The 25,041-nt window shown below is 50.3% G+C and overlaps 1 protein-coding gene across 4 annotated transcripts in view; it reads left to right on the top strand.

Annotated features, from left to right (window-relative positions):
• LOC139234761 (anthrax toxin receptor 1-like) overlaps positions 1-25,041 on the top strand; it is a 246,144-nt gene that overhangs the window by 87,071 nt on the left and 134,032 nt on the right. For all 4 annotated transcript variants that reach the window (XM_070865452.1, XM_070865451.1, XM_070865453.1 and 1 more), the window contains exons 10-11: positions 5,368-5,466; positions 15,239-15,308. In XM_070865452.1, coding sequence (XP_070721553.1) covers positions 5,368-5,466; positions 15,239-15,308 — 169 coding nt within the window. The remainder of the gene's footprint in view (positions 1-5,367; positions 5,467-15,238; positions 15,309-25,041) is intronic.

The following is a 25,041-nucleotide window of genomic DNA, read 5'->3' as shown; positions in this document are numbered from 1 at the left end:
GCCGGTGTTGGGTGTTAACTGGGAGTTAGGCAGTTGGGAGTGGCGCTATGGGTGCTGTTCACGCCTGACGCGAAATTCGGTTGCTAACGCCAGCCGATAACGCCGGTGTTAACTGGGAGTTGGGCGGTCGGGAGTGGCGCTGTGGGTGCTGTTCACGCCTGACGCGAAATTAGGTTGCTAACGCCAGCCGATAACGCCGGTGTTAACTGGGAGTTGGGCGGTCGGGAGTGGCGCTGTGGGTGCTGTTCACGGCTGACGCGAAATTCGGTTGCTAACGCCAGCCGATAACGCCAGTGTTAACTGGGAGTTGGGCGGTCGGGAGTGGCGCTGTGGGTGCTGTTCACGCCTGACGCGAAATTCGGTTGCTAACGCCAGCCGATAACGCCGGTGTTAACTGGGAGTTGGGCGGTTGGGCGTGGCGCTGGTTGCTGTTCACACCGGACGCGAAATTCGGTGGTCATTTTTTAATGGCATTAAAACATTACATCCCGCCGGCTAACGCCATGGGAAACCGTGACGTCAGTGCGCATGGAGCGCCTCCTTGGCGCCTCTGTCGCGATATTTAGTTTATGCGGCTGCCGTACCAGCAGGCTGCCGTACAGCCTGGAAAACGAGGTGGTTAAACAGCGGAACTCGGGCGGAATCGGCCAGTGAGCAGGGTGAGTTTTTTTCGTTATTTATTTCTTCATTTTTTTCCATTAGCTCTAAGAGTGGGGAAGTTTGTGTGTGGGGGTCGGTGAAGTTTGAGGGCTTGTTTGTTCTTCCCGTTTCCCAGTGAGCACATCGGCAGCCTCCCGATGCGAGATTCAGTCGGCCCTGAGCTCCCGCCCGACGGCGAGTGTGCAACACCACCTTTTAGCGCAGCTCTCTCATCTTTGGCCGTAAAAACTGAATTTGGCAGTTGGAGCCTGCACCTAACACCCGGCGGTAAAATCAGCACTCAGGCGGTAACACCGCCTCAAAAAAATACGCTACTGAATTTCGAACCCCTTAGTCCTTTCATGTGCATTTCCTGCTGCCCGTTTCTTCAGTGAGTTGCTGGGTTACCTTGACACGAAGGGAAGTCTTGCCTGTGGTGTGACGTGCGAGGAACATCTATGGCGGTCCCTTCAGGCCGCTATTTCGAGCAAGGGTGGTAGCTGTTCTTTTTTGAACTCAACACCCAACAGCTGGAGCAAGCCTTCCCCTCTGATGCCTGCTCAGTTGTTTCAAAGCAGAGTCATTCATTCAGAAGAGGATAATTTGGAGCCATGGTCGAGAATGTCTCACTGGAAGATCATTATATTCTGAGGCTTAGCATATTGTGAAAGGGCAGGAGTCACATGGTCGACTGAATGTCCCTGGCGCTGGGATTGTTCGCCTCAGAGCAGACAAGGCTAAGAAAAAGAAAAGAAGGTCTTGCATTTATATAGCGTCTTTCATGACCTCAGGACCTCCCAAAGTGCTTTACAACCAATGAAGTACTTTTGGAGTGCAGTCGCTGTTGTAATGTGGGAAACACGGAAGCCAATTTGCACACAGCAAGCTCCCACAAATAGCAATGTGATAATGACCAGATAATCTGTCTTTATTAATGTTGATTGAGGGATAAATATTGGCCAGGACATTGGAGATAGCTCCCCTGCTCTTCTTCAAAATAGTGCCATGGGATCTTGTATGTCCACCTGAGAGGGCGTCAGCTTAACATCTCCTCTGAAAGATGGCACCTCCGACAGTGCGGTGCTCCCTCAGCACTGTACTGGGAGTGTCAGCCTAAATCGTTATGCTCAACTCTCTGAAGTGGGACTTGAACCCACAACTTTCTGACTCAATGGGCCCAAGTTTCCACATGATTCGCGCCTGATTTTTAGGAGCAACTGGTGGAGAACGGACTATTTTAGAAATCGCAATTCTCCACATTTTTTTTTCTGCAGTTCTAGTCAGGTAGAACAGTTCTAGTTTAGAACAGAATTTTTTCTTCAAAAGGGGGCGTGTCCGGCCACTGACGCCTGATTTGAAAGTTTCCACAGTGAAAACGTACTCCAAACTAAAGTAGAATGGAGCCAGTGAAGATTTTTGTAGAACTGAAAAAACCTGTTCTACACATTAAAAAATCAGGCGCAGGTTACAAATTAGGCGTCCAGAACGAGGTGGTGGGGAGGGGGGAAGGAAACTCATTAAATTCGACAATAAATCCTAATTTATACTTATACAAATATTATACAAATAAATCCAACCTGAATAAACATTTATAAGCCAAGAAAAGATTAAATAAACCATCTTCCTACCTGTGTGAAAGTGCTTCAGCCAGGGAGAATTCTGCAGCCGTTCGTGCCGCTGAGCGGGAGGGGGAGAGAGAGAGAGAGGGAGGGAGGGAGAGAGAGAGGGGGGGGGAGGGAGAGAGAGAGAGGGGGGGAAGGGAGGGAGAGAGAGGGGAGGGGGAGAGAGAGGGGAGGGGGGGAGAGAGAGAGGGGAGAGAGGAGGGAGAGAGGAAGAGAGAGAGAGGGGGGGGGCGTCGGGTCGGGGAACAGGAGCGCGGGTCGGGTCAGTCGGGGGGGGGGGAGCGCGGGTGTCGGGTGTCGGATCGGTGCGGGGAGGGGGCAAGCGGGTGTCGGGTCTCGGGGCGGGGGGGGCAAGCGGGTGTCGGGTCTCTGGTCGTCGGGGCGGGGGGAAGCGGGTGTCGGGTCGGGTCTGGTCGGTGTGGGGGGGGGGGGGGGGAGAGCGAGTGTCGGGTCTGGTCGGGCGGGGAGCAGGAGCTGGCCGTGGGAGGAGCCCCAGTGAGGCCATTGGGCCAGGGCTAGGGGCTGCGTGCTTCGGGCCCCTCCCACACAGTTCGGCGCCTGGAGCTACTGCACTTGCGTGCCGACTGTAGCGCGCATGTGCAGAGGTCCCGGCACTGTTTTCAGCGCCGGGACCTGGCTCCGCCCCCCCCCACAGCTCGTGCTGACTGCGCCAAGGGCCAGAGGACCTGTAAGTAGGTGCAGACTACCGAGGATTTTTTTAGGCGCCGTTTTAGGCGCGCAAAACGGGCGCCCAGCTCGGAGGGGCGCCCGTTTTTTTTCTTGTGGAAACTTGGGCCCAAAGAGTCAAGAGAGTGCTGCCCACTGAGCCACGGCTGACAATTGGGATTGTGGTCCTCATTAAAGGGTCACTTAAAAAAAATTGTTCAACTGTGCAAAAGGTGGCAGTAGTTGGTATGTAATCTATCAAAGATTGCCAAAGGGAGTGTCCCTTTGTGCTCACTGACACAATCCTGGTTGTCAGTGCAGCCAATTGTCAAAAGGGCTGAAGTCATGCTAGTGATGGATTCCTACTGTGGTGCTATATAAAATGGAACGCTTCCAGCGGTACTTGTGGGATTAACTGTGCAATTTGTTTATGGCAGTGGCTTTTTGTCATGACAACACAAGTTTTTTTTCTTCAGAGCTTTGGCACTTAATGCACCATTTTAGGTTACAATGAAATGAGTGCCTCATCAACTTCTTCCATTGTTTAACGAGATTGGGGATGAAATTGCCCCTTTTTATTGCCCAATTAGCGCCTCGGGGAGCTAACGGGGCGTTATGGGGTTTTCACCCGGGGAGGGGAAACACCAGCGCCTCCCGGGAAATTGCCCCATAGGTTTGGGGGGGGGGGGCGGGGGCGCATTGGCAGCGCTGAGCCCTGCGATTAGCGCCCTGGCCCGGTGGGCAAGTAGCGATGACATCACTGCCCACCCGCCGACCCCTCACGCCTAGCTCCGACCCCTCACGCCCCGCTCCGACCCCTCACCGAGACCTGGGCACCGGTTGCAATGTCAGTGTGCCACCTTCGATTATGCCCTCTATGCTCGAAGGTCACTGACCTACCACAGTCTCTTGTCCCGGCATGCCTCTGTCATCTACAGTTACCATTTTGCAACCGTCCTGGCAAGTGAGGGTTTTCAGCTTGTACAACAACGTTCAGCATCTCTTTTATTATACCTTTCCATTCTAGACAAGTAACCCAACAATCTGACTGACCAGAAATCAGATTTTGTGGGCAAAACCAGCAACATCATTGAAACTGTTCTGAAATAACTGAGTGCGCAAATGCCAGATATTTTCTGCTTTAGGAACTGTTTGTTTATTTTCACAAATTATCACACAGTTAGAAGCACAGGGTGTCTTCATCATGATAGATGACTCCTGATCCCTAATTTCTCATTGAAAACATTTGCACGCAAGTCCCTAATTGAAATAGTAATGTTGCAAAGCATTCAAGTCATGAATATGCCGAGTGCAATCTTTTTAGCCAGTGGTGTTGCTATTCCCTCCCCACCCCCCCCCCGCCAACCCCCCCACCCCTCCCCCCCTCCCCCCCCTCCCATGCACAGTGGGCTTTTTCAGTGGTGATGTCAGGAACTGAATCACATCCATGCTCCTCCCCCTTTCTCTGCTCAAACTGGTGCAAAAGTCAATTGAAAACAGAGGGAGAAGAAGAATATGTGGAAGTGTCGATTTCCAAAAAAACGTGGTTTCAATTTGGAATCCATAACATCGCAGCATTTGAAACGAAAATTGTCAGGGGCTATCTTTCATGTTTCAAGAAATTCAAGCCAGAAAACTCCCAACAAGAGACCATTGGATGGGTGGTGGGTTTCAAAGAATACAAAGCAACTATGAATTTGTTCACTGAGTTTATTTCGTGGGCAGCTGAGCCCTGCGGAATGCAAAGGTGCCAAGTTCCATCGCTGGAATGCACTGACTTCGCTCATCTCAGCTGAGATGTTAACAGATACCATTCCAATTGACGGAAACCGGTCTGCAGTCAAAATCCAGAAGGACAATGGGGTTCTGAGATACGTTCTAACCTTGGAGATATTTCCACCGTCGGAACATACAGATGAATGAGGAGCAGGAGCCGGCCATTCGGCCCCTCGAGCCTGCTCCGCCATTCAATGAGATCATGGCTGATCTTCTACGTCAACTCTACTGTCCCGCCTGTTTCCCATATCCCTTGATTCCCTTAATATTCAAAAATCTACCAATCTCAGTTTTGAATATACTCAACGACTGAGCCTCCACAGCCCTCTGGGGTAGAGAATTCCAGAGATTCACTCAAGAGTTCTGAGTGATACAAAGACTCAGTAGTGTTGGTGGTAAAGGGGTTTGGCAAGCCAGCCAGATGGACAACTGGCAGATCACGTCTCACTGACTTAAGAACATAAAAAAATAGGAGCAGGAGCCGGCCATTCGGCCCCTCGAGCCTGCTCCGCCATTCATTGAGATCATGGCTGACCTTCGACCCCAACTCCACTTGCCTGCACTGTCCCCATATCCCTTGATTCCCTTAATGTCCCAAAAATCTATCTGGACTTGATGCCGAATCACTCGATTCTTGATCTAACTTCTGTTCTCTCATTCACAGAAACGTTTCAAGTTGTTGTGAGAGGAAATGGATTTTCCCACGCGCGGAGTGTGGATAAAGTCCTCTGCAGCTTCAAGATCAATGAAACCATGACCCTCAGTAAGTGTCTCGCGTGGCAACTGGGATGTTTGAGATTATGCAAGGACCCTTGATGTCGTCAAATGTTTTGTTTGTCTTCCCTCCAAATCAAAAATAGACAATGCGCAAGGTATAGCAGACACCTCCCCAGCCAATGTAACGTCATATGGTATCTGACGATGGCACTTTACACTCACCATTTCTCCCCAAATGTTCTCCTTTCCTTTCCTGAAGGTATCAGCCCCTGAAATTCCTTGAGGCTCCTGCCAGTCTCCAGCTGTACCTTCCGCAGAACCCTCTTAATTTGAAAAAAATGCTGGAAACAACTCTTCCAAAAACTTGTATTTGACTTCTGAAGAAATCTCTTCACCCATTTAATTCTAAAGGATTTTTTTCTTCAAGTCAATATCTGGGAAATTGAGTCCTCCTTGATTTCGCTGTCCAATGTAAGCAACCAAGACTGGTTTCCCTTCCCATAAAAACTTTACACAAGCCTCTCTTTTTCGCCCACTCAGGAATGTCCTCCTCCGTCAATAAGTACCATGGTTTAGATAGCAGGAGAGCTGCCACCACTGTCGCTCTTCCTTCTTTCAGCCACTTCTTTCCCATCTTCTCAAAATCTTTTTAATTTTCATAACTTTCGGTTCCCAATTTAGTCAATCCACTTCATCCCTATCCTTGTTGCACCCCATATCTACCCCCAGAACTTCTAAAACCTCCACCAACTTAAAAAGGCTTTCCTCCAAACACTCCCCCTACTCCTTCCCACAACCAGGCATTAGAACTTACTATAATTTACTCTGGCTCCTGAAGCTCCACAATACTCCACCACTACTCCCAGTGAGCTTTCCTCACTGACTCCCCATCTCTCAACGTTAAGATCGTGTCATCTGCATATTGGTGTATCACCGACACCTGCCCGGAACTGGCAACCACAACACCTTGTTTCTTTCGCATCATGTAATCTAATGGTTCTGTTACCAATGTGTACAACAGAGGGGACAGGGGACAACCCTGCCTCACTGATCTCTGTATTGGAAAATACTTGGATAAAAAAACCATTACATTTAACACAGCTAAATGTGTTTGAATAAAAAATCCTTATCCACTCAATGAAATTTTCCCCCCAAACCAAATGCTTCCAAAACCATCAATAAAAACTCATGACAGACTCTATCAAAGGCTTTCTCTTGATCCATCTTTAGCACATAAGCTTCCCTCCCACTCTCTTCCATGAGTTCTGTCGCATCTCGGATTGAGACCAGAGTCAGCGATGTCCCGGCCTATGACTCCATAGGACTGAGAGGGTGAAACTATCTGCAGCATCACCTGCTTCATACGGTTTGCCATAACCTTTGCCAAGATCTTATAATCCATATTTAATAATGTGATGGGCCTCCAATTCTTCAGATCCCTTCTATTCCCTTTATTTTTAGAAGCTAAGCTTATGATACCTCTCCTCATAGATGGGGCCAGGCTTCGCTCAGTTTTAATCTCCTTAAAACCTCTAAGACCAATGGACGTAAAATCTCTAAAAATTCTTTATAACATTCTGCACTTAGTCCATCGGACCCTGGGCTTTCCTCCCCCTTCATTCCACTTATTGCTACTTTTATTTCCGCTAATCCTACTTCTTTGTCACACATGCTTCTCTCATCCTCCTTTAAACCCTCTTCAATAAAAGCACTAACCTTCTCCATCGCCAATTTGGAAATGTCTTCTTTTGTATATAACTCTTGATAAAAGCTACTAGCCACCTCCATAATCTCCCCACTTTCAATAATGATCCTTTCCCCAACCTTCAACTCGCCAATTAATGATAACCTTTGACGCAAATATCTAGTGCATCTTTCTCCCTCCAATGCATCTATAGTCTTTGCACGGAAATGGCCCCCTTGCATTTTTCAGCTTGTAATAATTCCCAATCTTCCTTTAAAACCTTCCACTTAGTCTCTGCTCCCTTATCCCCTGCTTTACTGCTTTACAAATATCTGCAAATCTTCTATATTCTCTTCTTGACGCCAGTTAGCTGTTGCTCTTTCTTTCCCATAATGCACCGAAACTCTTTTTTTCTTTCAAGAACAAAGGTTCCTTCCCAGCATTCTTTATCATATTTAAAATCCCTTCTATAAAAGCAATTTCTTTCAGGTACTGATTGTTTAAAATCCACACCCCTGGACCGATCTTAACTCTGCTGTTCCTAATTTTAAGAACCAAAGCCGAGTGGTCACTAAAAAATACTTTTTTATAATAAATCTTCATCACCTCAGAACTTAACCCTTCCCGCATTAACACAAAATCTATTTGGCTGTTTTAAAACATCACTCACACAACCTTCTGGAGAACTCCCTTTTTATGTGGTTCTGATCCCTCCATAAGTCTCTCAAATTTAAATTTGTCATCGTTTTTACAATCACCTCTCTGGAGTTATCATCCTTAAAGGTCATCTGGGCTGAAATGTCCGTCCGAGATAAAAATACATTAAAATCCCCCACTATACAAGGGTTTTCCGTCTCTGCCACTTCTGTGAATAACCACCGAAAAAACTCATGACGCTTGCAACGGTCATTCGGCGCATAGATATTAAAGAGATCGCAATTCAATTCATCCATTTGTACCTTTAGCTGTAAAAATCTCCTCTCAGTGTCCTTGTCCTCCAATGCAACATTCTCTTTCATGAACAAACTCACTAAAACAGCCACCCCTCTACAGTTATTATTTGCACAACTTGCAAACACTCCTCCCTTTCAAACCTTCCGAACTTTTTCTAGGATCTCCTAATCCCAAAAGGTTTCTTGCAGACACAACAGGTCCATGCCTTTAAAACACTGCAACAACTGCTGCAATTTCTTCTCCCCCCTCAGTCCGTTCACATTAACGGAGACTAATGTAATCATTGCTCCTAATAAAAGAAGTGTGCCTGATAATCCCCCCATCATCATTTCATCTCTGGCCCTTCCCTCCTCTCAACTTTTTGGGCAGCTGTTGCTTTCTCCTGCAGCCTCCGGCTCTTTTTCACCTCCTGTTTGAACTTTCCCTGCAGTTTCAGTCTCTTCCTTACATTAAATTTAGGCCACGGAACTGCCCCTTCTGCCTCCTTCTGTCCCTCATTAACCTTTCCCTTTCCACATGATGCCCCCCCACCCCTCAATTCCATGTCTCCTTCCTCCTCTGACTCCACACTCTCGAGCTCTTCTGTAATCTCCCATCCTTGTTCCCCGTCAGGTACAGAATCGCCTTTAGAGAGTCCTCCTGCTAACATGGTTTCTCCAACAGTGCCACTCCCTTCGGCCTCACCTCCACCGCTGACCCTTGCTCCCTGTTTCTTCTCTCTCTGGGACAATGGCACGTCCCCACCCATCTTGCTCCCTTTTTTGGCGTCTTTGTCTCCCCGCTCCCGTCCTGCTGCCCCTTTAAGGCTCCTGCCTCTTGCACCCTCTCCTGGTCTTGCCCCCTCCTGCTCCCCAAGATGTACAACTCCCCGTCTCTCTTTGGAGTACTTACACTTACCCCGCACCCCACACCCGCCTTCGCTACCCCCCACGGACACCTACAGGCGAGCCATATTATGGCTCGACTCTGTCCCTGACCCCCGATGTCCTCCGCTGATTTTGTCCTTTTCCACCGTACTTGGTGTGTTTTCCACCATCTCCATCCTGTTTTCTGATCCGCAACTTTCTGCCTCTTCTTGCGCTCGTTCCTCATTCCGTTCGGCGGCCGTGTCCTCCGCCTGCTCTGCTCCTCCGGCCACTCCACTCACATCTCCTGCTCCTTCTCCCACCTCCTCGTCGCACAAGGAGCTTCCTTCTGCCTCACACTCACAGCGGGTGGGGCCTTTGTGACAAACCGCACAGTTCCCTGCCTTGCAGTTCTGAGCGATGTGTCCAGACTTTCCGCAGTTATAACAGTACAGGTCTGGACAGCTTCTTACTAAATGGTCGTGTCCAAGACAGTAATAGCAAACCTTTACCTGGTTGTCATGCAGAACCCGGAAGTACTGCACTCCTTCCATTGTCTCGAATTTCATACTGCTGGGTAATGACTTCACCCCTCTGGGAACCGCACTTTTCCATAGCGGGTTCCATCAGCTACCCGTGTTCCAGGATAGTATCTCCTCTTTATTACTGAGCAAAGTTTAATGCCCCACGATTCCAACTTTTTTACCAGCACATTGTCCTCACCATAAACCGGCAGGTTTAAGAATGAAATTACCTGCTCTTCGGAATACAGCAAAGATACATCCAAGAACTTCTCACCAACCTTCAGGCTCAGTAAAAGTCTTTCCACCTCCTCGCGGCCACTGACCGTCACTTCGAATCCAACATTCGGCTTTGGTCGGCAGGCAAAGCAACTTCCCTCCCCGCAGTCCTCGTGTACGGCCTGGATAATATCCCAAGCTCGCATCTCCTTATCCTGGCAGTGAACCACCACTACCTTTTCTTTTCCAAACTTCCTGAAAGTCCCAGCCCAAATCCTTGGGCCTTTTATTCTCCCTTCTCAAGACATTCTCTCCCCTGGTTAAATTCACACCCGGCACTCCAGGCCCTTCAGCAGCCATCTGGCTGATGTTTATGGGCCAAAAAGGCCCTAAAATTTGAGAAAATAACCAACTCAAATACCCACCACCAACTTTTTACAAACTCGCTCCAATTCCTGCGGTAATCAGCAGCACCTGCTCACTCCTGGCCCCTCCCACCTGGAGGGTGCTCACTCCAAGCCCCTCCCACTCAGAGAGTGCTCACTCCTGGCCCCTCCCACCTGGAGAGTGCTCACTGCTGGCCCCTCCCACCCAGAGAGTGCTGCCCACTGAGCCACGGCTGACACTGGAGGAGTCTGTATCCTTTACAATGAATTGTGTAGTTATGCTCACAAGGGATAGATCTCACCAAATTACCGGCTGCACCCCCAGGATTCTTGAGAAGGGGCAACCCCCAAGGCCCCAGCCTTGGCTCAGCAGGAAAACTTTCGCCTCTGGGCTTGAAGAAAAAGATGCGTGGAGAACTTGTTCTTCGCTGAAGAGGATTGCAATGTTTCAAACGATGTTAAAGCCGAGGACCCTCAAGAATAGTCCAGTGGGATCTAAACTGAACTCTCGCTCAGATTCCAGTGAAACTGGCCTCGCATTACATGAACCCATTCTCCTGAAGCCCTTCCAATGATGGAATCACATTCGACGAAGGAGCGCGTTCCAAAAGCTGAAATGCACACACGATGAAGGGAGCCAGAGTGATAATTTGAACCAGACTTTTATTTTCAGTCAACTTAGGCTTTTATTATAGGCCTGATGTTGTGCGTTGATGATTCTAATCGGCAGATTATTCATGTTGTCGCTAATTACAGACTGAACCCAAGTTTGATTTAGCTCCAGGCATCTTCATGAACAATTAGCCTCAACCACCTTCCTGCTCAACTATTTTTCCAGTGAATGTTGTGCTGATGTGGACACGAGCTGGGGACCTATCCCAGGCAGCCAGCACCAGCCTCCAGCACTTGCAGCTCAGCGAAGTGCCAAGTAAAGGTCCCTCTGCACCAACATTGTGCTTCATCCAGAAAAGCTCTGATATTTTCCAATTCCCACACTCGCCATCCTCTGCACTCGACGTGGGATTTTGAGTTAGTGCCAAGTTGTGGCCAGATTGTGCTGTGCATGCACTGGGAACGTGATTCAAACTTCAATTAAGATAGTTGTTCTTATCATCATCAAAGGCGGTCCCTCGAAGCGAGGATGACTTGCTTCCATGCCAAAAAAGGATGAGTTCACAGGTGTTTCAATGAAGGACCTAATATTCCAGGTCCTGAACTACATCCTGAAGGGTGGAAGATGCCTGTGCGTGGATTTTTTTAACGTGTGGTGGCCATTGCACACCAGCCACCACAGGGGTTTGACAGAGCTAGGTCTTGGTCCAATGGCAAGGGTTAACTAGGACGACTGATTTTTGAGCGATAAGGGAATAAAAGATTATGGGGAGCGGGCAGGAAGTGGAGCTGAGTCCATGATCAGATCGGCCATGATATTATTGACTGGCAGAGCAGGCTCAAGGGGACTCTCGTGGACAATAACGAAGTGGTCCATCAGTTGTTCATTTTGGCCAACTTCAAATCTCGGTCCCAAAGAATGAATGGCCACCGTCGAAGGCATTAATCAGCCCTAATCCGCGACCATTTCACCTGTTAAAATACTGTGCGGGCGAAATTGCCCCCATTTATAGCCCGAGCACAATGGGGTCCTAGCCCGGGGGAGGGGGGGGGGCATTACTGCCTCCTAGGAAATTGTCCCGGAGGTTTGGTGGAGGGGGGGGGGGGGGGGGGCGCAACCGCTGATGTCATCATCGCCGTGCGGGCTGACCCCTTTCCGCCCCGCGGGAGGAAATTGCCCCCGCGGCACGCGAGGCTGCCGTCAATTGGGCTGCCATCGTGCAGCCTGGCGCTCCGTCTCGGGTCTCACGCGTCCCTGGCGGCCACCAAAGGGTCTTGCAGAGTGCGTAGCGAGCCCTCCCCTATGATGGGACCGGGGGGGGTGGGGAGGGGGGCGCGGGCATTGCAGCATCTGTGTAGAGCATGACTCAGCGGCACATTACCGCCCCGAGAGCGCCACTCAAAGGGAGCGGCGCACCGGAGACACCGCCAGAGACAGCGCCCCACTTCGTTTAAGAACATAAGAAATAGGAGCAGGAGGAGGCCACCTAACCCCCCGAGCCTGCTCCACCATTTAATAAGACCATGGCTGATCCGATCACGGACTCAGCTCCACTTCTCCGCCCGCTCCCCATAGCCCTTTACTCCCTTATCGCTCAAAAATCTGTCTATCTCCACCTTATTCAATGACCCGGCCTCCACAGCTCTCTGGGGCAGAGAATTCCACAGATTTACAAACCTCTGAGAGAAGAAATTTCTCCTCGTCTCAGCTTTAAATAGGTGGCCTCTTATTCTGAGACTATGTCCCCTAGTTTTAGTTTCCCCTATGAGTGGAAATATCCTCTCTGCATCCACCTTGTCGAGCCCCCTCGTTATCTTACGTTTTGATAAGATCACCTCTCATTCTTCTGAACTCCAATGTGTATAGGCCCAACCTACTCAACCTATCCTCAGTATATGTATGACCCAATTCTGTGTCGGGGGCAGGGGGGCAGGTGGTCCCAGCCCCAAAAGGTTATCGCCCCCCCCCTCTTCCCCAATCAGGGCGAGGTGTAATTTCTAGCCCAGTGTTTGCCGTATCCTCCTTGACAATATGTGTGGTTTTGTGCAATATCATCCCATATTCCAACCCCATCATCATAGGTGGTCCCTCGAACGAGGATGACTTGCTTCCACATAAGTTCACAGATGTTTCAATGAAGGACCCAATGTTCGAGTCCTGAACTCCAATTGAGGGGGTGGAAGATGCCTGTGCGTGGATTTTTTTAACGTGTGGTGACCGTTGCACACCAGCCACCACACGGGCTCGACAGAGCTTGGCCTTTATCTAGTGGCAAGGGTTAACCAGGACAACTGGAGACCTGCTCTGCTGCAATGGACCTAGTGCGCGCACATATCGCACAGTGTGAGCTGGCCCGTGCTGCCCCTGGGCCCTCGACTCTTCTGGGCCCCGTACCCTCATTCGCCGCAAGACGGCCACGATCCCTCACCGCTGCTCCGCCCCAAAAACACTCGCCGCACCTCCGCCACGATCCATATTCCAACCCAGGGCAATGCTGTGCCATGTAGTTATGCTGCCTGATTGGGCTGTGTCACTGGAAGGATGGAGTAGACGGATTGGGTATGAACTCCCGCAAAGTGTTGCACGGAATCGCGAAGACAACTGTCGTCACTTCGGGCTGACGCACCTTCAAAGGGACATTGATGCATCAGAAACGGACACGAAATTAACCGCGGATTTTGAACGTGATGCCGTGAGGGCAAACCGATGCGAAGTGCAACAGGGAATGTGGCTCAAGATTGAAATATAATTGGAGGAGAAAAAAAGCAGAACAGTAAATTCTTTGCAACGACAATGGGATTAGAAGCCAAAAGTGAAGAATTTCAACAACAACGGGTTGCATTTATATAGCGCCTTTAACGAAGTAAAACATCCCAAGCAGTGATTATCAAACACAATTTGACACCCAGCCGCATAAGGAGATATTAAGACAGGTGACCAAAAGCTTGGTCAAAGAGGTAGATTTTATGGAGCATCTTTAAAGAGGAGAGAGAGACAGAGGGGAAGAGAGGTTGAGGGAGGGAATCACAGAGCTTACGGCCCCAAGGCAGCTGAAGGCACGGCCGCCAATGGTGGAGCGATGGAAATCCGGGATGCTCAAGAGGGAAGAATTGGAGGAGTGCAGAGATCTCGGAGGGTTGTGGGGCTGGAGGAGGTTAGAGAGATAGGGAGGGTGGCGAGGCCATGGAGGGATTAGAAAACAAGGATGAGAATTTTAAAAATCAAGGCATCATTTTCAAAATAAAGAATGTTGCTGGGCATTGTGGAAGAAGCATTGTTGCTGATTGATGCAATGAATTGTCACCAATGGTAATGGTCCTTTTTAAGAGAACGGAACAGATTTTCATTGCAAGTAAAGATACACATTTGGAACAGGATGTTTTGAGAGGTGAGGAAATGAAAGAAGAGCAAAAGCTGAGAGACAACCGCAGGACTAATCCGTAAGATGCAGTCAGAAAGATGGCCTCTCGTTAACAAGGTATCGGCAGTCTGTCAGGAGCATGTAGGGAATGATAATTGCAGCAAAAAAACATTGTGGGTTTTCAGCACTTAATACAAGTACAATATATGATGCTTTCTCAAAGAAGAATCACAGAGCAACAACTGCAGGCGGGTACATGGAAACCAAATTCTGTGTTTGTATAACGGTGTTGAGGCAAGACACAGAAAAAGACATTTTAATAAAAGAAATAGTTTACTGGCTGGTGAACCATCTGTCCATCAGAGATATTGTGTGTGTGAGAGAGTGAGTGTGTGAGTGAGTGTGAGTGAATGTGAGAGTGTGTGCGTGAGTGAGTGCGAGAGTGTGTGTATGTGTGTGAGTGTGTGAGTGTGTGTGTGTGAGGTGTGAGTGTGTGTGTGTGTATGTGAGTGTGTGTGTGTATGTGTGCGTATTAATGTGTGTGAGTATGTGTGTGTATGTATGTGTGTGAGTGTGTGTGAGGTGTGAGTATGTGTGAGTGTGTGTGTGAGTGTGTGAGGTGTGAGTGTGTGTGTGAGAGTATGTGTGTATATGTGTGTGTGTGTCTGTGTGTCTCTGTGAGTGTGTGTGAGTGTGTGTGTGTGTATTTATGTGTGTGTGAGGTGTGAGTGAGTGTGTGTGTATGTGTATTTATGTGTGTGTGAGATGTGAGTGAGTGTGTGTATGTGTGTGAGTGTGTGTGTATGTATTTATGTTTGTGTGAGGTGTGAGTGAGTGTGTGTGAGTGTGTGTGAGTGAGTGTGCGTGTGTGTGTGAGTGTGTGTATGTATTTATGTGAGTGTGTGTGAGTGAGTGTATGTGTGTGTATTTATGTGTGTGTGAGATGTGTGTGAGTGTGTGTGAGTGAATGTGTGTGAGTGTGTGTGTGTGTTTGTGTGTGTGTGAGTGTGTGTGAGTGAATGTGTGTGAGTGTGTGTGTGTGTTTGTGTGTGTGTGAGTGTGTGTGAGTGAATGTGTGTGAGTGCGTGTGTGTGTTTGTGTGTGTGTGAGTGTGTGTGAGTGAATGTGTGTGAGTGCGTGTGTGTGTTTGTGTGTGTGTGAGTGCGTTAGTATTTCTGAAATGATCGTGACATTCCTCACAAAGGACTCAGCAGTGATCTTTCTATCTCTTCCAGCTCAGAAGCCTCTGGTGGTCGAAGACACCTATTTGCTGTGTCCCGCGCCAGTGCTACAAGAGGTTGACAGGTACGTTGAGATATCCGCCTCCCTCCACAGAATGTTTTGGAACCAGGTAGAGTTCTTGGTCCCCTGGGCAATGGCACTGGTCAGGCTGACCGTTATCAAGCTGAGCCTGTCTGTGTGGCTCAATGTGAACTGCCTCCCTCGGTGAGATACTATTCAGTGGAGATACTATTCAGTGCAGACTATCAGCTCTTAGATTTCATTCCTGGCTTGTGCTGGGCTCTCTCTCGTTGACGAGAGGAGAGGAGAAAATTGGGAAGAAAATGATTAAGTTCAACAACAATAACAACTTGTATCTGTCTAGCACCTTTAACGTAGTAAAACACCCCAAGGCGCTTCACAGGAGTGTTATAGGACAATGATTTGATACCGAGCTAGATAAGGAGAAATTAGAGCAGGTGACCAAAAGCTTGGACAAAGAGGTGGGTTTTAAGGAGCGTCGTAAAGGAGGAAAGCGAGGTAGGGAGGCGGAGGGGTTTAGAAGGGAGTTCCAGAGCATGTGAGCGCCCTGCGCTGAACCTTGCAGATTATTGCAGCTTAACGCTGCTCACAGCCCCCAACTGAATCCACGGGGATAATTTTAAGCAAAACTGCTCGGCGGGTAACTGTGGTGGGATTCGATTGGCTGGCTGTTTGTTTTCCATTGATTTGCCAATCCAATCCCGTCAGACTCCGGCCAGCCGCTTTATGTTAAAGCTATCCCCACACTTTTCACACGTTACGCCTTCTGTCACCTGGACATAAGTCTGGGGCAGTGCTCCCGGTGGCCAGGTGGGTAAAGGCATAGTCGAGCGCACCAAGGGATCCAGCTTCCGTTCCGAGTCCGTGCTGAACTGACAAGGCCATCTCCTAATGCCACCATGTCTCCCTCATTGGCCACTTTTCCCTGCCCACCACTCCCCACAATCCCCACCCTCTGTCCCCCCGGGAAAAGTTTCCCCAACTGGCACTTCATCTGCCGCGACATTACTGAATCGTACAATGGTTACAGCGCAGAAGGAGACCATTCGGCCCGTCGAGCCCGTGCTGGTTCTCTGCAAGAGCACCTCAGCCAGTCCTACTCCCCCGCCCTTTCCCCGTAACCCTGCTAATGTTTTTCCTTCAGGTACTTGTCTAATTCCCTTTTGAAAGCCACGATTGAGTCTGCCTCCACCACCGTTTCAGGCAGCGCATTCCAGATCCTAACCACTCGCTGCGTAAAACAGTTTCTCCTCATGTGGCCTTTGGTTCTTCTGCCAATCACCTTAAATCTGTGTCCTCTGGTTCTCGACCCTTCCACCAATGGGAACAGTTTCTCTCTATCTACTCTGTCCAGACCCCTCATGATTTTGAAGACTGCTATCAGATCTCCTCTCAGCCTTCTTTGCTCTAAGGAGAACAAGCCCAGCTTCTCCAGTCTATCCACACCAAGGGCGGAATCTATGGGCCTTGTTTCTTGTCATTTATTTGCTTAAGAATTCATACCAACACATTGCTATTAAGAACGAGTTGGTTTATTAGCAAAAGGATTAACAATCACACTACACATTACCAGTTCATCCACCAGGCTCACAACCACCTGCCTCATCGTGGATCCCCCGAACCCAACTGGCTGGGGTTTTATTGAGTCTTGTGAACATCACGTGACTGGCTAAGCCACTCCCAACTCAACAGCTCTACAACTATTTCAAACTAAAATTTAAATCAAGTGTCCCCTTTTGCTACGGGCACGAGAACCCTCAAATTAACAAATTAACTGGGAACTTTGCCAAATCAAAGTAAAATTCTGTTCCCGGGGGTGATGATGCACTCCAGTCCCTCTGGCGCCCACCTCTCGCAGAAGACCGCGAGCATACCGGTGGACACCGCGTGCTCCATCTCCAGGGACACCCTGGCTCAGATGTATCCACGGAAGAGAGGCAGCCAGTCGGGCTGAACAACCCCCTCGACCGCCCGCTGCCTGGACCGGCTGATGGCACCCTTGGCCAGGCCCAGGAGCAGTCCTACGAGGAGGCCTTCCGACCTGCCCGCTCGCCTCCGCACAGGGTGCCCAAAGATCAGGAGCGTGGGACTGAAGTGCAACCAGAATTTGAGGAGCAGCCCCTTCAAATAATGGAAGAGGGGCTGCAACCTCACACATTATGTATATAAAACACAGAATACGGACTCTTCCAGACCGCAGAAATCCAACAGCTCCACAAACCTGTGAGCATACTCACAGGTGCACACATTACAATGGGTTTAATAATTGAGACTAATCAGTGCAACTTCTGCTGCCATTGTATCCTCCTTCCCCTCTCTAGCGACAAGTGTTAAGTGACAAGTGGGCCTTTGCCTGACTCTCTCCAAGTTGCATGCATAATGCATGGAGCGCACAAGGTTCCTTTGAAGGAGAGAAGCCAGCACATGCGTGTGTTTCCAGGTTATTGTTTGGCAGGGACTTATCTTCCCCATATTTTATACCATTTCCATTGAATTGGAGCCAAAGTTGAACTTCAAAGCGTTGGCTTGACGTGACTGAACTACAGTAGTGAGAGTTCATTGAATAAATAGTTTTCAGGATCTGACTGAGTAAGTATCCCTTCACTCAAGTATTTAATAATCTGCTTCACTCAATGACTGGTTTATATCTACCCAAGCAAACGGGACTGTTTTAATGAAAAGAGGACAGCTGTCAGGGTATTTTTTTTATCAATCAAAATGCAACAGCTGGCAGGCTGAAAGAGCAAATTGTGAGCCGGCTGGTGGAGCTGAGAAACTATGGGGTTGACATTGGGTTGTGGACGGCACCTGTTACCGCCGGCGATGGGCGGCAAAGGCTTTCCGTCGTCGGTGAGCGGCGTCCACGTCCCAGCTGAAATTAAGTCAGCTCTTTGGCAGAGGTGCCAAGAGGCAACGCATGCGCCGGCGAACGCCACCCGCATGGTGATGTCATCCAGCGCGCAACGCCTCTCCACCGCGACATTTAGTTTGTACAGCGGCCGTACAGCCTGAAAAAAGTGACGGTTAAAGAGTGGTTCACGGGCGGAATCAGCCAGAAACGAAGGTAAGTTCTCATGTTTTCATTAGTTTTAAGTGTGGGGAAGTGTGTGTGTGTGTGTGTGTGTATGTTTTGTGTGTGTGTATGTGTGTGTATGTATGTTGTGTGTGTGTGTATATTGTGTGTGTGTGTGTGTATATGTGTGTGTGTGTGTATGTGTGTGTGTGTGTGTATGTGTGTGTGTGTGTGACTATGTATGTGTATATGTGTGTGTGTGTGTATGTGTGTGTGTATGTATGCGTGTATGTTGTGTGTGTGTGTGTGTGTGTATGTTGTCTGTGTGTGTGCGTGTATGTATGCTGTGTGTGTATGTTGTGTGTGGGTGCGTGTGTGTATGTGTATGTTGTATGTGTGTGTGTCTGTATGTTGTGTGTGTATGTGTGTGTGTGTATGTATGTTGTGTGTGTGTATGTTGTGTGTGTGTGTGTGTATGGTGTGTGTATGTTGTGTGTGTGTGCGCGTGTGTGTGTGTATGTTTGTGTGTGTGTGTGTATGCTTGTGTGTGTGTGTGCGTGTGTGTATGTGTATGTTGTATGTGTGTGTGTGTCTGTGTTGTGTGTGTATGTATGTGTGTATGTGTGTGTGTATGTATGTGTATGTATGTGTGTGTGTATGTTGTGTGTGTATGTATGTATGTATGTGTGTGTGTATGTTGTGTATGTATGTATGTGTGTATGTGTGTGTGTATGTTGTGTATGTATGTATGTATGTATGTGTGTGTGAATCGGAGAAGTTTCAGTTCTATATTTTGTTCTTCCCGTTTTTTATCCTGGCGCGGCGGCAACCTCCCGATGCGAGATCCAGTCGGCCTCCTGAGCACCCGCCCCGAGGGTGAGTGTGCGACGCCACTTTTTAAGTGCTGCTCCCTCATCCTTTGGCCATAAAAACTGAATTTGGCTGTTGGAGCCTGCTCCTAACACCCGGCGGTAAAATCAGCGATGACACCCCCTCAAAAACGGCAGAGGCGAATTTCAACCCCAAAGACTTTTCTAGTGACATGTTGCACTTTTTCTCCCAAGCCCTTTTCCCCTTGGTCCTCTTCTTGCGAAGGGTTTTCTGTTTAGAATATTCTCCATCCTAAAATATAGACCGACGCAATGCCTCAAAGACACCTGTAGAGGACGTAAAACTTGGCATGCACAGTCTCAAATTGTTTGGGTCACAGTCAGCTGGCCTTTGACATGAGTGAAATAACCCAACTGCAAAATAGTGAGCGCCGCAAAAAATGTTGGGCCAAATGGCCTACTCCTGCTCCTAATTCTAATTCTTAGGTTAATGCATGTTCCCATCATCATCATCATCATCATAGGCAGTCGTTCGGAATCAAGAAAGACTTGCTTCCACTCTTAAAATGAATCTTAGTTGGCTGAACAGTCCAATACGAGAGCCACAGTCCCTGTCACAGGTGGGACAGATAGTCGTTGAGGGAAGGGTGGGTGGGACAGGTTTGCCGCACGCTCCTTCCGCTGCCTGCGCTTGGTTTCTGCATGCTCTCGGCGATGAGACTCGAGGTGCTCAGCGCCCTCCCGGATGCACTTCCTCCACTTAGGATGGTCTTTGGCCAGGGACTCCCAGGTGTCGGTGGGGATGTTGCACTTTGTCAGGGAGGCTTTGAGGATGTCCTTGAAACGTTTCCTCTGTCCACCTTTGGCTCGCTTGCCGTGAAGGAGTTCCAAGTAGAATGCTTGCTTTGGGAGTCTCGTGTCTGGCATGAAGACAATGTGGCCTGCCCAACGGAGCTGATCAAGTGTGGTCAGTGCTTCAATGCTGGGGATGTTGGCCTGGTCAAGGGAAGGGGTTCTAGAACTACAAAAAAACAACTTGTATTTATATAGCGCCTTTAACGTAGTGAAATGTCCCGAGGCGCTTCACAGGAGTATTATGAGACGTAGGACTAGAATTTCCAAACAACCCGTCAGCGCCCGATTGCCGCCCGAAATACCGCCAAGATTCCCAACATTATCTCCGCAAAAAATTCCCCCCCAAAAAATAAAGAAATCCGCCCAGCGTAAACAATGGGCGTTGCACCCCGATTCTCCGCGCAAAAGTGGAATCTTGGGCCGATGTGCGATTCTTAAAGAAAATGGGCGTTAATTAATAACTTTACAAAAAATTTACCCCGAGGTTGCGGGTTGGGCCTAGGAGGAGAAAAACACAAAAATTATTTTCCCAAAAAACATCCAATAAAAAATCATAAAAACATTCTCAGGACCCTTTTCACTCAAATTACGACAACTGAATTTTAAAATAATTAGTCAAAACCCAATTACTTAACCTTTTTCTCACCTATTACCTGGCTCCGCTGATTCTCGTGGGCGTTTTTTTTTCAACTTACCTACGGGTCACCGCTAAGCCAAATATCGCGCCAGGGCGATCTGTGGACGGTGCACGCCGGCCGTCCGCTCCCCAGTGGTACCTCGAAACCGCCGGCTGGGGAATTTTTCGCCAACCGTTTCTCGCCTAAAACGGTCAATACCGCCGAGAAACCGGGCGGTGAGCCACTGGAAAATCTAGCCCTAAAATTTGACGCCGAGTCACATGAGGAGAAGTTAGGGCAGATCTTGATCAAAGAGGCAGGTTTTAAGGAGCGTCTTAAAGGAGAAAAGAGAGATAGAGCGGCTGTGAGGTATAGGCAGGGAGTTCCAGAGCTTGGGGCCTAGGCAACAGAAGGCACGGCCACCGATGGTTGAGCGATTATAATCAGGGATACTCAAGAGGGCAGAATTAGAGGAGCGCAGATAACTCGGGGGGGTGGGGGGGAGTGGTGAGGCTGGAGGAGATTACAGAGATAGGGAGGGGCGAGGCTATGGAAGGATTTGAAAACATGGATGAGAATTTTGAAATCGAGGCATTGCTTAACCGGGAGCCAGTGTAGGTCAGCGAGCACAGGGGGTGATGGGTGAGCGGGATTTGGTGCGAGTTAGGACACGGGCTGCCAAGTTTGGGATCACCTCTAGTTTACGTAAAGTAGAATGTGGGAGGCCAATCAGGAGTGCGTTGGAATAGTCAGGTCTATAGGTAACAAAGGCATGGATGAGGGTTTCAGCAGCGGATGAACTGAGACAAGGGCGGAGACGGGCGATGTTACCGAGGTGAAAATAGGCGATCTTCGTTATGCTGTGGATATGTGGTCGAAAGCTCATTTCAGGGTCAAGTATGAGACTAAGGTTGCGAACAGTGTGGTTCAGCCTCAGACAGGAGTTGGGGAGAGGGATGGGGTCAGTGGACAGGGAACAGAGTTTTTGGCAGGGGCCGAAGACAATGGCTTCGGTCTTCCCAATATTTAACTGCAGAAAATTGCTGCTCATCCAGAACTAGCCCCCAAATCCAATCCCGAGTTCTTGACCTCAGTCAAAATCAGCATAGGAAGACATCAGCCTTCAAGAGATAAAGTTATAAGAGAAGATAGCTCCTCGAGCACAATTACACGTTACACAGTTGGCTGAAGGTGGCAGTGGAAGATTGGGACTAGTTGTCCAAGCTTCACGGAGCAATGGGAATAGTGTATCATGGAGCAGTGGGAATAATGTATCAGATGGAACAGAGGAAATTAAACAAAAAATAATAAGTGAGCAATGTGTCATCCAGAGCGAAAACCAAAGCATCGGTGAGGGGTGTGGGGGGGGGGGCGGTGAGGGGGGGTCGGTGAAGGGTGGGGTTGGTGAAGGGGTGGGGTCGGTGAGGGGGGTGGTCGGTGAAGGGGGGTCGGTGAAGGGGGGATTGGTGAAGGGGGGGTCGGTGAGGGGGGGGGTCGGTGAAGAGGGGGTCGGTAAAGGGAGGGTCGGTGAAGGGGGGGGTTGGTGAAGGGGGGGGGTCGGTGAGGGGGGATCGGTGAAGGAGGGGGTCGGTGAGGGGGGGGTCGGTGAAGGGGGGGGTCGGTGAGGGGGGATCGGTGAAGTGGGTGGGTCGGTGAGGGGGGATCGGTGAAGGGGGGTCGGTGAGGGGGGGGGTCGGTGAAGGGGGGGTCGGTAAAGGGAGTGTCGGTGAAGGGGGGGGGGTTGGTGAAGGGGGGGGGGTCGGTGAGGGGGGATCGGTGAAGTGGGTGGGTCGGTGAGTGGGGGTTGGTGAAGGGGGGGTCGGTGAGGGGGGGTTCGTGAAGGGGGGGTCGGTGAGGGGGGGGTCGGTGAAGGGGGGGTCGGTGAGGGGGGGGTCGGTGAGGGGGGATCGGTGAAGTGGGTGGGTCGGTGAGGGGGGGTTGGTGAAGGGGGGGTCGGTGAGGGGGGGGTCGGTGAGGGGGGGGTCAGTGAGGGGGGATCGGAGAAGGGGGGGGTCGGTGAGGGGGGGTCGGTGAAGGGGGGGTCTGTGAGGGTGGGGGTTGGTAAAGGGAGGGTCGGTGAGGGGGAGGGGTGGGGGTTGGAGGGATCGGTGGGTGGGGGCGGTGAGGGGGGGGGCGGTGAGGGGGAGGGGTGGGGGTCGGGGGGATTGGTGAGGGGGGCGGTGAGGGGGGGGTCGGTGAGGGGGAGGAGTGGGGGTCGGGGGGATCGGTGAGGGGGACAGCGGTGACAGGGGAGTCGGTAAAAGGGGGGTTGGTGAGGGGGAGGGGTGGGGATCGGGGGGATCGGTGCGGGGGGCTGTCGCTGAGGGGGGTGGGGGGTCGGTGAGAGGGGGCGCGGTGAGAGGGAGTGTCGGTGAGGAGGTGGGGGGTCGGTGAGGGGGGGGGCAGTGAGAGGGAGGGTTGGGGGTTGGAGGGTCAGTGGGGAGGGAGGTCGGTGAGAGAGAGCTCGGTGAAGGGGTGGAAGGTCGTTGAGGGGGAGTGTCGGTGAGGGGGGGCAGTGAGAGGGAGGGGTGGGGGTCGGAGGGGTCGGTGGGGAGGGTGGCCGGTGAGAGGGAGCTCGGTGGGGTGGGGGGGGTCGGGGAGTTCAGTGGGGTGGGGTGGGGGTCGGTGAGAGGAGGGCAGTGGGAAGGGATGGCGGAGGAGGGGGCGGCAGGGGAAGGGCTGGTGAGAGGGGGGGGGGGGGCAGCAGGGGGCAGGAGCCAGAATCAATTAGAAGGAACGCAGGCCAAACCTTGGAAAATTCTCTCAAAACAATTTAGAAATAATATTTGGATCATTTCCACGATATGAATATGCCATATGCCATGCTTTGGAACAAAACAGACATTATTCCTTCTGTCGATGCCTGTTGCATGGGGAGTGAGGGAAACAGCACAAAGTCCAATAGACCTCCCCCCTCACCCTCCCATCTCCCCCCCACACCCCCCCCTCAAACCCCCATCTCCATCTCCCCAACCCCACCCCATCTCCACCCTCATCTCCCACCCCCACTTTACCCTGCATCTCCACCCCCCTCCCCCTTCCCCTCATTGTGGCTAATGCCGGCCACTTATCCCATTAACACCACATGTTTGAAGCTCTTATTCCGCGACTTCCATGACAACCTGGCAGATCCAGTCTTTTATTTGGACAGTATTTGGACATGTAGTTCAGCATGTTACTTGTTTTGTTGATTGCTCCTCTGAGTTGGCTGGACATGCGGAGTCTGGAAGATTCCATGATTATGCGTCTTCTTCAGTTATTTCGACACCATTAATGAAAGACCAATGTGGCCCATTTTTTGATTCCCTCCATGCAGTGCCTTACACTCACCAGCATTGGAGTTCATCTCCCACTGTTGAGCCCAGAAGTCTGTGCCCTGCAATCCTGGCACCCATGGGTGCCCACCGACGTTGACTACATCTCATTATGCAGAGTCAGTGGGGCGGGTGGGGGGGGGGGGGCATCTGAATTGCATGGGGCTGGTGAGCACCTGTGCCAATATAGGCACATCATAGAATCACAGATATTTACGATACATAATAACATAAGAATTCGGAGCAGGAGTTGGCCATTCGGCCCCTCGAGCCTGCTCCGCCGTGATCTTCTACCTCAACTCCACTTTCCTGCACTATCCTCACATCCCTGATTCCATTAATATCCAAAAATCTATCGATCTCTGTCTTGAATATACTCAAAGACTGAGCCTCCACCACCCTCTGAGTGAAGAAGTTTCTCCTCATCTCAGCCCTAAATGGTCGACCCCTTATCCTGAGACCCTGATCCTTGGTTCTCCACTCCCCAGCCCGGGGAAACATCCTCCCGGCATCTACCCTGTAGGAATTTTGTATGTACAGAAGGAGGCCATTTCGGCCCATGGTGTCCGTGCCAGCCGACAAAGAGCCATCCAGCCTAATCCCATTTTCCAGCTCTTGGTTCGTAGCCCTGTAGGTTACGGCACTTCAAGTGCACATCCAAGTGCGGTGAGGGTTTCTGCCTCTACTGCCCTTTCAGGCAGTGAGTTCCAGACCCCCACCACCCTCTGGGTGAAACGATTTCTGCTCAACTCCACTCAAATCCTTCCACCAATGACTTTAATTCTACGGGAACCCTCCATCCCCTCACCAGTGGGATCTCCAGCTCCTGATCACCATCTGGTGGCGGGTGGGGGGGAGGAGCAAAGAGGATACCCGAGCCCCTGCCCCCCCACCCCCGAGCCCCTGCCCCCCCCCGGGAGCATCAATTCATAGGCAATCTTAGCAACAGGGCCTGGCCTATTTCTCAGCCGCTCTGCCAGTCTCTCGCTAGAGTTACAGCACAAGTCCACTGGATAACCAAGGAAACTTGGCCCCATTTTGTCTAGCTCATTCCGTCAATTCCAAGCTGCCTTCGATTCCAGTGCCATTATTTTGGAATCATCTTCAAATTTGACTACTTTGTACTGGGTGTTTGAATCTGAACCC

Source organism: Pristiophorus japonicus, chromosome 22, assembly GCF_044704955.1.
Source record: "Pristiophorus japonicus isolate sPriJap1 chromosome 22, sPriJap1.hap1, whole genome shotgun sequence".
Lineage (NCBI taxonomy): Eukaryota > Metazoa > Chordata > Chondrichthyes > Pristiophoridae > Pristiophorus > Pristiophorus japonicus.
Note: the sequence above shows the minus strand (reverse complement) of the source record. Positions and strands in the feature narration are given on the sequence as shown.